General features: G+C 37.4%; 2 protein-coding genes across 2 annotated transcripts; one reads left to right on the top strand and one right to left on the bottom strand.

Moving 5' to 3' along the window:
• Positions 1 to 967: 967 nt before the first annotated feature.
• On the bottom strand, positions 968 to 5,206 carry tmem106ba (transmembrane protein 106Ba). Its single transcript, XM_056756817.1, has 8 exons — positions 5,091 to 5,206; positions 4,429 to 4,617; positions 4,219 to 4,282; positions 3,444 to 3,603; positions 3,194 to 3,334; positions 2,850 to 2,899; positions 2,718 to 2,771; positions 968 to 2,479 (listed from the first exon to the last, which is right to left on the bottom strand). Exons 2-8 carry the CDS (start codon positions 4,607 to 4,609, stop codon positions 2,359 to 2,361), a joined length of 771 nt encoding a protein of 256 aa, XP_056612795.1. The 5' UTR covers positions 4,610 to 4,617; positions 5,091 to 5,206; the 3' UTR covers positions 968 to 2,358.
• Positions 5,207 to 8,117: 2,911 nt separating this feature from the next.
• lsr (lipolysis stimulated lipoprotein receptor) lies at positions 8,118 to 16,344 on the top strand. The gene is given in 12 exon segments (XM_056757744.1): positions 8,118 to 8,406; positions 9,945 to 10,271; positions 10,540 to 10,659; positions 10,961 to 11,017; positions 12,647 to 12,793; positions 12,890 to 13,081; positions 13,169 to 13,219; positions 13,774 to 13,902; positions 14,364 to 14,652; positions 14,868 to 14,938; positions 14,941 to 15,314; positions 15,497 to 16,344. Coding segments are annotated over 12 exon segments (1,833 nt in total). The 5' UTR covers positions 8,118 to 8,366; the 3' UTR covers positions 15,533 to 16,344.
• The last annotated feature ends 414 nt before the right edge of the window (positions 16,345 to 16,758 follow it).

The raw sequence follows: 16,758 nt of genomic DNA, 5'->3' as shown, positions 1-16,758 counted from the left end.
ATGTACCTTCATTCAAAAACATTTATAAAAGCAGAATAGAGCAAAATATTAAAATTCCAACAAAAATACACACCGTTTGCAAAATGTATGATGTTTCATAAACACAGCCAAAACGACAAAGAAAACAAAATGGACAAAAATGTCCAAAACAACGCACAAGAGTTAACTGTTTCAAAGTAACATTAAAGTGAAACCAGAGAGCTGCAGTTGTGAGACGATATCTACAGAGTCCCTCAGAAGAAGTAGCCTATGACTGGGGAAATTGAATGTTAACGTAGCCTAGGTTTGGGGGTCAACCATAATGTTTTGTTACATCTCAGATGCAGACATTAATCCAACAGAAAATAACAAATTTAGGTAATTAACCAAAGAGACACCGGCTTAATCAGAGTTTAATAGAAAGGTATTTACTGGAATAGGCTGAAATGCTGTCATATGTTAAATTTAAGTACACATTTAGATACCATGTTTGTTCAGTCTGTGGTGTGGAAGGGTCGCATTAGCGATTAAAGAAAACACACGCAAGCAAAACACGGTCAGGTCAAAGTGTCTGAATAATTTGGTCCCATTTTTTTTTGTTTATACTATTAAATAGTTTTACTGGTAATCAACTGTATGAAAAATGTTTTGCTATATGTCACAGTTTACTTTATTTTGCTATCCTCACTTACATACATGAACTACAGTGTCCTGCAACCACTAGTTAAGAAATATCAAAAATTATATCTGGTGTCTGAATAAGTTTTTTTGACTGTATATTGTTTATAAAATAAATAAAAAACACGAATAAATATTTTGATTTTTAGTTGATTATATATTTTAATGTTTGTTTTATCTTATTTAAAGAATGTTGAGTAACACTGTCCTAAATTAAAGAATTTATTAAAAATAAGTAAATGCATGAAAAGATGCCCAATTTGGACTAATAAACATAATATAATAGTTTGTAACTAATATATAACACACATTTTGTTCAAAGAAATCATATTTATTGATATATCATCACCCTAAAATAAATGTTCAATGTCATCAAAAAATGTAATGTAAAAGTGCCCTTTCACCATGAAAATGAAACGGAATAAAATAACACAACAACATCTAATAAATGTTCTACATCAATGTCAAGACAAAACATTTCTGGTTAAATTTAGTGACCCAAGAAAAAAGATAAACAAAACTGTTTCAAAGCAACAACATAAACAAACGTTTCTGTGCATTAAAGCTTTTATGGCCCGAATTTTACTTCCGGTACACATCCGCAAAGAACCCTGTAGATTATTGCTGATAAATTACATTAGCCAGCAAGTTAAAAGTATGTCTAGCCAGTATTATTTTTGGGTAACAATTCTAGAGGAACTGTTACTTGGTTAAACTTAAATGTGACTATTGTTTATTTAATAAAATTATTCTACAATAAAAATCAACAAAATGAGTAGTTAAAGTTTAAAGAAGTAGTTCACTTCAAACTAAGCACCCATTGACTTTATGTAGTCATTTTTATCTTACTATGGAAAGTAAATGGGGGCTTATTTAGAAATGAACTTCTTATTTAATTAGATTACTATACAAATTAAATATTAATATAAATCAAATAAATAAATAAACGGTTATATTTTTAGCTACTAACCAGACCGATCAACAAACTATTTCCAAAATACCATATAAATTGTATTCCATATGACAATTTTTTTGTACAAAAACTAATTTATGTGCAATTGTTACCCTAAAATGGTACTTTATGAGTTAAACTTGCAAAAATAAATTATGTCACCTGGGCTAGGTGTCACCTTAAAAAGGATTCACAGGGTCTTAAATGTTCGTGTTTGGAAATTAATCTGATATCTCATTCTAAAATGTTTTTATTCACACATTCCTTCATGTAAACGTTCTCATTTAAAATAAATATCCAATAGTTATTTACATCACACTCTGAGGGCTGGAAGTTGCCAGGTACCTACAGGCCATCAAACACAGAGGCATCTGTTAATGTTATTGGGTTGAAACATTATATACTAAATATGAGATTGAAAATAAAGTGACTAAAAGAATAACATGTGCATAAATTATCGGATTAAAATGCAACACACTGGAATACGTATCAAACAAACGGAAAGATTAACGGATAAAATCCTAGTGGTTTGATGTTTTGCAGCCCTATGGTAAAACTCTGTTTCTTCCGTCCCATCTCCCAAATTATACTAAAGTGCTTCGTTGTATCAGATGTAATAAGGCATCTACTCTTACTGATCAATCGTGTACAGTATGCACTTCTTTCAACATTTATGTGCTTAAGCATGCCACTTTTTGTTTGTTTCATCACATGATAGCATGTCAAATCGTTGAAAGTGGGGAAAAGCATCACTGTATTAAATTCACGTGTCCATGAGAAGATGTGGTGTTTGCCCCGCAGTCCACATACAAGTATTTCTCCTGAGACACCTGCTCAGCATGGCCAAAGTACACAGCGGTAACAGTCATCCTGAAGGAACACATTTTGGATAAATGGAGTAAGTGGATGAAGTGGATTCTTTGCTTTTATCCACCATGTTAAACCAACCCAACATGCCATCCAATGTCCAATAAAACTGCATTAATAAATCAGATTGTTTACCTCTCTATAGAGTTAAGGTAATTTACATACAATACATGTGGAATTTTGTCAAGAGACCACAGCCAGCAGCCAATCGGATGAACTCACATGAATGAAAAATACTTACTGCATCATGACAACAATGTTATGCACTTTAATTGACGGCAAGGTGCAGTAGTCGCTGAAAAAAAACAATAACATTTAAAATGAACATATAAACACATTGTGTGAGAAAATAAATGACCGATCAGGTACTCACAATATGTAGTCAATCTCATTGGCTATGGTGGTGGGAACAGTGTAATCAATCTAAAAATGAAGAAATAACATTTTTGCTAATGTAATCACATGCAGAGAAAACAGATTACGAAGTCACATGCAACTGAATAAACAGCTACTATACACCGAGAGCACAAAAGACTTATCTATCTGTTATCTGAATGCGTCTGACTCAGAGAAGCAATGTTCTCTTACTAACTATGATTACTTTTTGGGCCTCGACGAAAAACAGTCAAGACATTTCTTAAGCTAATAGAAGGATACAGTTTTATTCTGCACATTTATACATATACCATTTTACCATGCAATTTAACCAACACAAACCTGTCGCAAATCGAGAGGGATAATAGTGGTAATGTTCTTGACCAGACAATTTCCAATAACAGTCTTGTAGAACTGGACCTGTGCTGTGATGTTGGCCACTTGAATTGGATAGTAATTATTGTTAGTGATGTTCAGGGTGTTCTGAGGAAGCACAAAATATAATCAAGATTTAATCAAATGAAACCAAAACATAATCAGAAACCATTGATAAAAGTGTTACGTTTGAAATATTAATATCAAAAGGAGGTACCGTGATATTTAGGTAGATTATCCGCTTGTCCATATCATAGGTGACGTAGGCTGACTTCACGCCAACGTAGGAGACGTTCATAGCACGAGGGAACAGAAAGAATATGGCCAGGCCTGACAGCAGCAGACAAAGTAGGACTGACAAAAACACGTACAGTGTCCTGTGATGTCGGAAAAGAAAATGCCACAAAGTCAGACAGTTTCTGGAACTGGGTGATCTATATGTCTACATGTTCAGTCTTATGCTGAAATGGTATTTCCTCTATATCTACTTATGTATGTATGTTTGTGCATGTGCTAGGCCTGGGTGATGTATCAAAGATTGTGCAAAAACATAAAATTACACAACATAAAATTACATCTTTTTATTTAATATATTGATGATAAGATTAATATGCCAAGGACGACTTCCCCCTTATGTCTCAGAAAATGTAACTTTTTTCATTATGAAAATGGCAACAGCAACCAAGAGAGGTGTGGAACAAGACTACCAATGAAATATATTATGATGATCAATTCATCTCCATGATGTAACATAGGGAGGTTTACTTAATAAAAAAAATGGTATTTCGTCACATTTTTTGTGTTTTTGCACTCTGTATGTTCTAGAAACCAAATTCATGCTTTTCAATGGGGCAAGAGAACGGAAATATTCTAGAGCAAGCGCAAATTATTAAAGATCGAGGATCAAAATGTTTAAAAGATATTGAGATATCACATTATAAATACATCACCCAGCCCTACTATTTCTTGCAGAAAACAATCACGAAACCTACGTTCGTCTTGGCTTTAGCCTTTGGTCACTGTATGGTATCAAAGCAACAAGCTGGTTGTCTTGTTCTGTAAAAAAGTCAATAAAAGGAAGTTAAAATGAACTGATTGTACACATAAAGAGCTATGTAATATATAGCCACTTTGCTTTAAACAAAAAATAAAGCAATATTTTTTTACAGATAGATATTGTAGATTGACAGATCTGTCCTAACCTCTTGGGATCCTCCCTGTCCCATGACAGGTTTGACATGTGACACTGTCCCTGCCTGTAAATTCAACATATGGAAACTGTGACACATCGTGTTTATCATCCTCACTGTCAGGCTCCGATTCTTCTTTCAGAGTCCTCTCATCTTCCTTATGCTTTGGTACAGAAATGAGAGACCTCCCCATGGTTGGACCTGTTATGAGAGAAAGTAAACGTAAAATCTGCAATAAAGCGCACGTATTTTCCACGTGACTGAAAATGCACACTGTCCTATGGTCAAACTGAGAGAAAAATATTGGAAAACCAGACCCATGCTGAAAAACCACTCGCAAAAATTCAGTTGCCTTAGTAAAACATTTGTGTGTTGGTAAACAGATATGCATGTACATGCAAATGGCAACAGCTGATTTGTAAACACAATGTGCCAATGACGGGACAGTATTGTCCTGTTGTCATGTTATATATATATATATATATAATAAAGACGCATTAAATCAATATCATATTAATATATCGGGTCAGTTTTTACTTTACAATAAGAACATATAACGTTAACAACGCTGTTAGTGCAAATAGGCCGCGTTGCAAAACCCGTCAAGTCCCACATGAAACACTTTAGTTTTACTTTACGGCTTTTATAATGTAATATGGAACGATCATGTTTACCTTATTTTAAAGGTTTCGTCTTCTGTCTGAATAAAACTACAGTCAGTCGCTATAACGTCGATATTTTGTCTCTGCCCCAATGTTGACAACTTCCCAACCTTTTCCGACAACCCCCGCCTCCCCTCTTCGTCGTATGATTGGACTAAAGCTACGCATGTCACTGTTAAAACCAATCATGCCGCAGGATGTGGGGCTTGCCTGTGTACCTCTTGTTCTTATTGGCTGTCGAAGTGTTTTCAATGCAAATCCAAACCAGTTTGTGGGGGTATGTATAGGGAGGCACGGATATGACGTAGTTTTGTAGTTATTTGGAAGTAGATTATACTTGTGATCCACTTGGAAAACACCATATACATAAAGCAAGGTTTTTGTCAAGTGTACCAAACGGTAGATTGTTTTCCACAGATATGAAGATTTTTATGATCCTTTAATATTATTAGGAAATAATAGTAAAGCTGTAGAGAAATCTCGGCTACTGGGAAAAAATATGAATGTTTTAGATGTATAATTGATGTTTTTGTTGATTGCATTGTGCAATTTTGTACTATTACATATTGTTATTGACCCTATTGATGAATATTTTTTTAAAGAGAGTTAAGCGAGTTAGCATTTTCGGACTTCCGGTTCCATTGTCCCAAAGTCTATGAGTTTTTTGAACGGGTTTTTGTTAAATCGAACGATATAAGGTCTGTGGTCATCAACACCTCTAAATATTTTTGCACGTTTTATTCTATGACATAAAACACACCAATTACAACCCGCTTTTGATAAAGCCTTCTTGTGTCTTAATAATGGCGGTTTCTAACATGTTGCTAAAAGCCACTACTTCCTTTGGCGGGTACGTTAGACGTCATCACACATATAAAGCTCACAAATCTCTTAAAATGTATGTTAGTGGTTCTACTCGAACCGATCTGAGCGGGCCTCGAACCGACATTGGTATGGGAGATGGGTGCTAGGAGGCTGTTGGTCGGGGAGTGAAGTTTACCTTGCACATCCCTCTCTCGCTGGCCTCCGTTACACTTAACCCCATAAACCTAACTTCCATTCCCAACCGGGTCATGGCACCAATGTTATCGGTCCTACTCGCACCGCTCTGCACGGACCTCGAACCGAGGTCGGTCCGGATGTGAGATGGTCGCCACAGCGGCCCTGTCTAAAATGGCCTACTTTTTTTCGCACTCTGAGCCGTCCAAGCACACTTTGTGACGTCAGGAAGTGTAGACCCATACGTCACTAGGCATGATTTCATAAGGGGTACGTGGGAGTGCATTTTGGGACAGACTTGAGGTCATCACGCCGACAAGAGCAAGCGGTGCATTCTAATCACTCTCGCGGTACTTGTTGTCATTCGCTGGTCAGTCTGTGCAGTGCCGCGTGAAGTCGATCACACTTGTTGTCCCGTAGTAGTTATTTGGGACTGTAGCTGCCGGTTTTTATTGTTCTGTATTATATATGTTAATATGCCACCCGAGCATTATGCAATACATACTTATGTTTGCAATGCATTCACTTGTCATGACGTATGCAACTGCTTATTTATATGTATACACTTCTCAATATACACATATGTTGTTATTTAATATTTGTGTCTATTTCAAATAACAGACGTTGACCAACTCAAAGAATTGTGGGTTAAAGATATGTTTTATATAAAGTTTGAAAGAGTTGTTGGAGGCTTGGTGGTGATGACGTTGATATCGAGCGATCTAACAGTAAAAGTTCACCCAAAAAGGACAATTCTGTAATCATTTGCTCACCAGAAGATGCTTTTATAACTGTATAAATGACCTTGTTCTGATGAACACAGAGAAAGATATTTGGGATAATTGTAGCTTTTTTCAATTCGGTTACATTGACTGTCATTGTAGAAAACAGTTCTGCCCCAGAAGCGTTCCTAAATTCTTCAAAATATTTAACTTTGTGAGTGCTCCACAGAACAACAAAATAATCAAAAATGACGTCACAGAACTAAAAATATCTAACATTCTTACAAATATCTTTCTTTGTGTTTAACAGAAAAAATAACTTTGTATAGGTTTGAAACAACCTGATGGTGAGTAAATGATGACAGAATTTCCCTTTAAGTTGTGATTGTATTTCGGCTTCAAAAGAAACAAATGTGGTGTTGGTTTATAATATTATCTTGATAGACAAAACGTGTAAACACCATAAACCTTTGTTAATCACAGAACTTATTTTTTGCGACCTTCCAAAAGTTTATGGGGAAAAAATGCACAGGCTTTCGGTCGAGGAAACCAGCGGGGGACTTACTTCCGGGTTTAGCCTACAAAAATACGTCATCTCTGAGGATTGCGTGTTTACATTCTTGCTAAGGGTCTTTCTTGTTTCCTTTATTTAACCCATTCTTACAATCGAATAGAATGAAACCATGCAACGATTTTGTGTTATACAAGAAAAATACTCGTCAAGATTTATAGTAATCGGTGAACGTGTAGCCAGTAATACAAGTTACTCATACTTTAGTCTCATGATGTCAAAGTATTTAAAATAATAATTCTTGACAAGGTTAACATTTGGTTGGAGAACAATTAAAGCTGTAGAAGGAACAGTATATAGATAAGTTTTGTACAAACTGGGTTGTTTGTGAATTCATGTTTAAAAGCAAAACCAACAAGTATGATAAAACATTTTTTCTACCTTGAGTTTTTAATTACAACCAAATTGGCTCTGCAAGTCATTTCATATTACTATTTTGAAATTTAAGTAATTCAAAGTTAGGTGGTATTAGTCTTCTAACAGGAAAAGGAAACATTTTCAAAGTGATAAGTATCAAAGTTGAAACATCAAAGCAGGTCTCGGCTAGAATGCTACAACTTCGGCGATTATTAACCAAGCCTACCAAGATCGGCAGTGGGCTAAACCATTTCTTCCTGCAAAGGTGGATTACTGGGCGTTGTACTAGTACATTATTTCGGTTAATCTCGTCGGGCTGGTTGTGCAGTTACAGAATATTGCTCGATAACTTAGTTTTCCGCTGTTCAAGGAACAAAATATATTTGAGCAGTCGCGGTTTCATACGTGCACACTTTTGCTCTCGTTTACACCCCTGTGAATATACACGTGCGGTGTTTGCAAAGGCCCTCTGAGCTCACCTGAGTTTCGGGTTACACACTTTCAAACCTCCCCTGCATTAGGAAATGGACGACGCACCTGTCTGAGAAAAACAAAGTTCTTTTATCGACACTTTTCTCGGACATTTTGGGGGTTTTAATATTTTTATGACGCTTATGTTTTAACGGATCTCGAGGAAACATGCCGCAGGGTATAATCTTTGCCCTCTTCTTGTTAACAGGTATGTGCGTTTTCTTGCTTCTTATTCACTAAAGGTCATGTACGAGCGTTTGGACGATCTGTTTTATCTATTGATGAAACTACATTTTTCGGGATAAGACATTTGAGATTTTAGTTTATTACAGAACTGGATCGTAATACAGATGTGTTTGAGGCCTACTGGGAATTGACCAATAACAACAAAGAGCGTCTTAAATTTGACAATATTGGGAGCTCATATCACATTACCATAATAATAATAATAATTTCTCATTTTTCACTAATGGTGTTAAAGCTTAAAGTCATTTCTATTTGAATATCATTGCAACCATTATATACAATTGCATATACATGTATATATGTCCTTAGTCCGTAGATATTTTAAGTGCTTCGCACATATTGTAGTACTATGGATTTACTTTTAAATCTTAGAAATCATGTGTATTATTGTTATGTATTTGCTTGGTGTAGCGTGGGATTGTGAGAGGTGGTCCCACGCTAAAATGGTTTCGGTCAGGTCGAGCGTGAGTCACATCCGTTGACAAAAACGTGCCTTGAGTACAGAAAAGTCCCTGCTGTTTGAGGTCATAGTGTGATGTCACATATACGACAAGTGTCATTTTAATAAAAGAGAAAACATTAACCTGAAACATTGGGGTCCTGTTAGAGCTACACAATCAATTCTGCATTCATTTTCAAAGGTGTTATTAAATAGTTTTGCATGAAAGCACTGTTTAATTATAGCTGTTGTGAAAGTCAATTGTTATTTGGGCTGTATGTTAAACGATCTCCCTTATTTACTTTACACTCACCTGAATATATTTAGAAATAAAATCTTCATGAGGCAACACTGTTTGTTTACACATCATAGACAGTGCTACTCCAGCATTAGCACACCTTTTTATTAAAGTGGATGTGAATAGTTGGTTCACCCGAAAATAAAAAAACTGTCGCTCATATTGTTTAAAACCTGACTTTCTTTCCTCGGTGGAAGACACGAGAAGATATTTTGAGATATTTCTTAGTGGTTTTGTCTCCTTAAAATGGAAGTCAATTGTGGCAAATGTTGTATCGAGGTTCTTCAAAATATCCTTTATGTGTTCTGCAGAAGATACAAAGTCATTCGGGTTTGAAATGACATTAGGGTGAGTAAGTGATGAAGTAAATTTCATCTTTGGATGAAAATCTGTCTCCTCGTGGGTGATTTACAATACATAAAATTGTTGACTTTAAGGTCTTACTTCAATACAACCAAAAACGTGAATCAAAGGTGAAAATGTGGATTGGTTGTTTTTTCGTGTTTTTATTTTAATAGAGTCACTATTCTTAAGTCAACTCTGGAAAAGCTTTCCGTTTCAGTCACGTCTTTGGACCTTTTATAAGCACGATCTGAAAGTTTGAATGTGGTCTGAATCTCAAGTCTATACTGCAGTCTTTACAGGCATTTTAATAGCCGTTTTAATCTCTCTTTATATTAGGACTCATATTTGTAAAACTTGTTATATTAACATTTACATGAATGGAATGGTGTTATATTAACACATTTTCTTTCTCCCACAGGTTTCAGCACAGCCATCAATGTGATCTGCCCTAACCCACGCTATGTGGTCATATTATTCCAGCCGGTCACCCTACGATGTGACTTCAGCACCACGGCTTCAATGCCTCCTTTGATCACCTGGAAGTACAAGTCTTATTGCCGAGACCCCATCCAAGCTGCGATGAACCCCAGCAGTGCTGATAATGCACTCGCTAATTCCAACCCCAACTACAACCCCAACATAGAGTGCGCAGACAGCGCCAGGACCGTTCGTATAGTGGCTTCAAAACAGACGGCCGTCTCGCTTGGGACAGAGTATCAAGGTCGCCAGATCAGCATCACTGATAGTAAGTAAAAATGTGTGGTGTTACTAAAGATGCATAATTTTAATTTGGTTTTAAAGGAATAGTTTCTTAATTTGAGTGTGAAAGAGTCAAATGAAATATCCGAAATGTTGATTCAAACCTCTGCCAAAATCAGTCCAAATCTCATTTTTTTAATCAAGACTTGCAAGAAAAAATGCTGTGTAATGTCATCGATGCTCCTTTTGTGTTTCATGAGTTTGCATGAATGAATGAATGAATGACCTGCAATTAAATCTTTATTTCTGATCAGAGGCGGACCTTACCATTTCTCAGACCGCATGGGGCGACAGCGGTGTGTACCTCTGTAACGTTGCTTCATCTCAGGACCTTTCAGGAAATGGCGAGTGCTACACAGAACTCATTGTGCTCGGTAAGTGTTTACCTTCTTGTACACCATAACAAACATCTCATCATACCTGATTACATCACAGACATGCGCACGGGTTACTCATTCAGACTTTGTTGTGTTTTGGTCAGGTTTGGCACATAAGATGCCTTTTTTCTAAGATGCTCGAGTTTCTTTTTGTTTTTATACCTGGTGGTTCAGTTCAGTTTGCTTGTGAAGGATTCCATGAAATAGTAGATTAGTTAGTAATTCAGATCTCTTTTTTACTTGGGCCAGTGTGCTGCGGCCTTTTTTAGTAATTATGGCTTTATCTTTCTCTTCACAGAGAGAAAGTCAAATACTACAGACCTGCTGCCTGGCATTGATTTACTGATCATGGAAGGTAGAATAAGTGCTTCTGTAGAGGTTTCATTAGATTTGTCTTAATAGCTGTAGCTATACTGACACATTCTCACAAACTGTTTAAACAATAACAGTTACAGATCTTTGTCGAAAACGTTTTATTTGAGTTAAAAAAACTTGTTTGAGAAAACTTTGAAACTAATATTGGAAACAGTTCAATAGGTCAATAGTTTAGTAGTCGTTGACAAAAATGCTTGACCACAGAGTTTGGCCAATCAGAATAGAGTATTCCAGAGAGCTACGACATGTATGGTTGAGATGAGATGCATTTTATTTAGTTTATGCTTTTGTTTGTCACATTTAGTTTTTGTATCCGTCTGATAGGTTCAGAGAGGTAAGTCGCATTGTGTCTGTGCGTGTAGGATGTCGTTATGGCATTGTATTGGAATTGAACCTTTAAAGAGTATTGTGGAGCGAAACCTGCCCAGCTGGTTTCTCTTTATGTGTGCCATTTTTTTTAATGTATTTGCTAGCCGGCAGCACTTTACAGAAGAGGTATTTCTAAAGAATTGACAGACATGTGCACACATGAAGCTGAATGTGCTAACATTAAAGAGACAGTTTGTGACTTTTTTGCAGTAAAATATCCAAAAACCACTAGGCCAGTGTAATATATTTAGTTCATTTGAGTATAGAGATCGACCAATATGGGTTTTTCTCTGGCCCATGACAATGTCGATTTTTAGAAATCAGACCGGCCGATATATGAGGCCAATATGTTTGACGGATTTTCTTTTTTCCACCTTCATCTCATAAAATCTTATTATGTAATAAGAATTGACACAGAATATTGCTTAAATTAAACATTTATTAAAGACATGTCTCTTCATATCAGTGCACTTGATGGAGAAAGATTGAGAAAGTGTGTATTGCAGGGTACAAGATAGTAGTCTAATTCATTGTAATAATACATTGCACAAAACTTTTAAGCACCTTCTCAAACTGTTCTGAAGCATGCTTTTTGTTTATGTTTGTTGACAGACACTGCTGTTAGTCAAATTGTCATAATCTAAGTGAAAACGAAAATAAGCTAATATTACACAGCCTGCTCCTCATAAGCTTTTACACTTTTCTATTTTATAGGACATTAGAAAGCCTGACAGGAAAGTAGACGCTCTTGTGGTTGAATGGGTTTAAACAGCCACAAAAGACCACCTACGTACATAATGCAAAAAACGAGGGCAAACATCAAGACAGGATTTAAACTTTAGCTGAAGACTTAAAAGTTTGGTTTAATGACGAAAGATGTACAAGCATCCAATTTCCATAACAGTGTTCAGCGTGTCTCATGGTTGTCAGAGTAGGGAAAAAACGCTTCACATCTTATCTGCCCCGGTCGCGTTCATTTGTAAATTGTTCACGTTTTTCTTCCATTTGAAAGATTTACCAAAGTGCACCTTAATACCAAATATAATCAGAGTTCGACCCACAGACACATTAATGCAGGACTATATACTGCGCCTTTAACAGACACCTCATATAAACTCATGACATTATCATATATCACATATGGTGTAATGAGGAAACTTCCCCTTCATTCATGTAACACAGTAAATAGCCATCTCTAGAAATGAAATTAGGAATTATATTGTTTTTTGTTCTTTTCCAGACTGGTTGTTGGTTGTATTGGTGGTTTTGGGCTTCCTGTTGCTCTTGCTCCTGTTGGGGATCTGCTGGTGTCAATGTTGCCCTCACACCTGCTGCTGTTACGTCAGCTGTCCCTGCTGCCCAGAGCGCTGTTGTTGTCCACGCGCCCGTGAGTGCTGAAATGTCAAATCCATTAGTATTACTTATTTTAATGCATTATTTTTGATTATTTTCAATGTCTAACTTGGTGTCTGTTTGTTTACAGTATACGAAGCTGGTAAAATGGTAAAGTCGGGCATCCCCCCTAGTCAGTATGCACCCACCCTCTACGCCCCAAGCATGTACGGTCAACCAGTTTATGGAGCCCAACCAGGCATACCCATGCTGCCTATGCCAGGGGGTGTCGCCGGGCCGCCCTCCAACGGGTACGGCAGAGACTATGATGGGGCCAGCTCAGGTTTGTAACAACATTTTAAATTGAACAATCTTGTTTTTGCATTAAAAAAAAGGTGTTATTGTTTGATCATTTGTTCTTTCTGTACAGTTGGTCAGGGGTCCCAAGTGCCACTGCTGCAAGATCAGGACGGCGGAGGAAGTGAGCGGCAGATTTCTTTACTACTGTACTGTACTTAGACTTGATTTGACTTTGAACGGACTTGGTGTGCAAGCAGACAGGGTTGGGAATAGATGGTGTTATGTGTAGTAAGATTTTCTGCTCTGTTGTGACACGAGTCAGCAAAAATGTTTTAGGAAGTACTGTTACACCGTGTCTACCATGTCTACCGTATCAGCCGCATCAAGTGTAGACAAAATTTTAATTATAATGGGTTCTAATGCGTTTCTAATGTCATAAATCGTGTCGCGTCTGTCATACAAAACCCTTTTCATTCTAACAATGATACAATCTTTTGTATGCATGAATGTGATGCTAATGATTTATCCTTTCTTCATTTCTACAGCATCTCATTCATTTTTACTAAATTTTCAAAGAATTGGTCAAAATACTGTAAAATATGTAATTAAATGACTAATCCAGTGTTTAAGTGATGTCTGAAACTCTGACCCATGACTAGGTTACCTTTAGATATGTTTTCATTATTCGGCTCGGCTGTGCAAGTTCACAGATCTGAAGCTGTTTTTTGTTTTTAGCCCGCAGTGGATACCGCGTTCAGGCCGACCAAAGTGGAAACCCGACTCGTGTGCTGTACTACATGGAGCGAGAACTATCCAACCTCGACCCCAGCCGCCCAGGAAACGCTCCAGGGCAATACAATCGCTGTGAGTTCTGGGGATGTGGGGGTCTGTCCACCATTTTGAAGGTGTAAACATGTTTAACAAACAAACTATTCTTTGTTTTTGGAAAAACTCTTATTTTAAGCTGTGGCTTAATAGTGCTTAATTGCATCCAGTATAAAAGTTTGTTTTACGTAATATATGCCTCTTCACTGTATATGTGTTGTATTTATAAACACATACACGTATTTATGGATATATTTAAGAAAAATATGTTTAAATTAATTAAAATGATATATAAATAATAAAATATACATGCAGATATTTCAGCCCTATTTTAGCCTTTACCATTTTTAATACTACAAATGGTATTGTAATCGTTTTATGCAACTTTTTTTAATATCTTATGTTGCGATCTTCTTTTATGCTTGTCCTTCCTCATTTGTGTGATCATTTGCTCAAATGTCAATTGCTCACTTGCTTTTGATTTTTCTCTCGTCCTTCAGTGGATGGTATGAGTGAGGTAAGCTCACTGCATGACGGTCCAGACTCTCGCAATCGAGGTCGTCCGAGACCTCCTCAGCTCACCACGGTGTACGACGACGTGGATGAAAACATGAGCACCATCAGCAGCGTCTCTCAACACGTCCGGCGGGATGAACCCAGACGCGACGGCAACTTTCGAGGGCGTGCACGCTCCGTGGAAAACTTGGATGATATTGGGCGCAATTACAGAGACAGAGATGACTATCCACCCGCTCGCAGAGACGCTGGGCCTAGGGGCGGCAGGAGAGGGTAAGTGAAACATGACGTTGAGGAAACAATGACAATTTGTTTTGATAACTCAAACCAGTTACAGACAGTCTGTAAAGTCTGTAAGACCGGCTGTCCATTCACCGATTGTTTGATACATGCAAGCACTTTCTCAATATGGGAAGCTCTGTTCTGATTGGCTGGGTTTTTGGTGATCAGGACACTAAGAATCCGCTTTATCATTTTTTCCCATTTAGTTCAGACGATGAATGGAGCAGCAGTGGAAGAGGTTATGACCGTGTCCCCGATGACCGCCGGCATCGCGACTACTCCCAGGTCCCCGCCGCGGCGACTCCTTCCGTGGGGTCGGCTTTCAGGGCCGCCGCAGCCGTAGCAGAGACGACCTGCAAGAACTGGAGCGCGACAGTGGCCGCGGAGGCCGGGAGGCTTACGACGACAGCTTCCTACGGGAGGCCATGGAGAAGAAAAAATTGGGCGAGCAGCAGAGGACCCGCAGCAGAGAGCATCTGGACAGCGAAAGTGACCGTTCTGATCGTAACAGAGGGGGAAACAGAGGACCCCCTCTGCCCCTCGCCCCACCTGCTGGAAACCCCGATCGTCGTGGTAACTTTCCGCTACTTCCCCCTCCCTACACGGGGGACAGTGATAGTTTGCCATCCTCAAAGAAGACCAACTTAAAGAAGGTATGAACCAACCTTACAAATCAAGTGAAACTTTTATATTTTTTAGGATATTGTTTTGACCGACAATCAAACATGGGGCAATGTCTGTACATATTGGAATATGCAAATGGTAAAGGAAGGATTGCTGTAATATTTTCAGTCAGGCTTAGATTTTCATAACTTCTGTGTTTCTTTTTTCACAGAATGGAGCCGTGAGCAGAGAGAGTTTGGTGGTATAACTGTGATGGATGCTCAGTTGAAAGATGTTTGAGGGGTGGGGAAGGGTTGGGGGTAATTGGGGTTAAGTGTTGAGATTTGTGTGTATATTCAAATTTCTTGAATTTTTATCGTGCTTTCATAATATTAAATGTATTGCCTCAAACGGTTTAGATTACAATGTGCTTTTGTTGGTTTATTTGAAAACTTGAAAGAACTACTTTGAAATATCCGATCAACATTATTGTTTGGTTTGAACTATGACTGCTGTCTCCCACCGTGTCTACACCAGACTCAACACGCCACTTTTTATATAACATACATTTCCAAAATATAGAACCCATTGTATCTTATTAAACCCTAAATCATTTAATAAACATATGTTTTGTGATTTGTTGCGATGTCGCATCTGGTGTAGCCACAGTGTTACACTGCATCAGTTTCATGTTTTTAATACACCTTCAGTTGTCATGAAAAGATGCAGGCTTCTCATTTTTCAGGTATTGTTTTTTAATTCAAGATATTTTAATGTAATGCACAGAAATGGTTGATTCTGATGAACTGGAATTATGCTCGTGTGTGTGCGTCTATCGCCTGCAGTTGAATGATTGTGCTGTAATTTTGTATTTTTTAATGCATCAAATGAATTGTTTTATAAAATATTCTGTTTTGTTTATAATGTGTATATATTTTTATACATTTTCCTTAGAAATTCTTCATGTACTAACTCAGATTAGGTCTTACTGTGGGTCTCCATAGAGATGTGTTGTGCAGTCATCGTTTCATTGTATAAAAACTGCTATTTACAATAAAGTTGTTTCATTGTATAAAATTATCTTGAGAACACTTTTGTTGCATTTTAAGACTGCAACATATTATTTTATTTTTTAATGGTGTCCACTGGATGGCAGTCAACTGTACAGTAACTTAAGTTATTAGAGAGAATCTCACTGTATATTTGTTTAACTCATAAATATGTCAAACAGGAATTATACTGATGCAAATTTGATAAAAGTGATCAAGTGCATTTATCAACAGCGCACGTTTGCCATAGGTAAGCAAGACGGTAGTGTTTGCAGGCTGTTATCTGGTGTTGCCTGGTGCGCAAAATCATCTTTTCTAACCCAGATGGATGAGTAGGACCAACAACTGCCTCTATGTGCGAGTGAGATGCAGTTTCTGAAATCCCCTTCTTGTGTCTTGCCAAGATCACAGCGGAGAGGTAGCCATCAATGTTTTCTTCCATCTG

Source organism: Triplophysa dalaica, chromosome 9, assembly GCF_015846415.1.
Source record: "Triplophysa dalaica isolate WHDGS20190420 chromosome 9, ASM1584641v1, whole genome shotgun sequence".
Taxonomy (NCBI): Eukaryota; Metazoa; Chordata; class Actinopteri; order Cypriniformes; family Nemacheilidae; genus Triplophysa; species Triplophysa dalaica.
This window is presented reverse-complemented; position numbering and strand designations above follow the sequence as displayed.

Excerpts from the sequence above, each read along its gene's own strand:
- tmem106ba (XM_056756817.1), bottom strand. The coding sequence starts at position 4,609 with ATGGGGAGGTCTCTCATTTCTGTACCAAAGCATAAGGAAGATGAGAGG. Across the intron at positions 2,900-3,193 it reads TCCCTCTCGATTTGCGACAG|ATTGATTACACTGTTCCCAC; the intron begins GTTTGTGTTGGT and ends CTTCATTTTTAG. Across the intron at positions 2,480-2,717 it reads AACATTGTTGTCATGATGCA|GATGACTGTTACCGCTGTGT; the intron begins GTAAGTATTTTT and ends GTGTTCCTTCAG.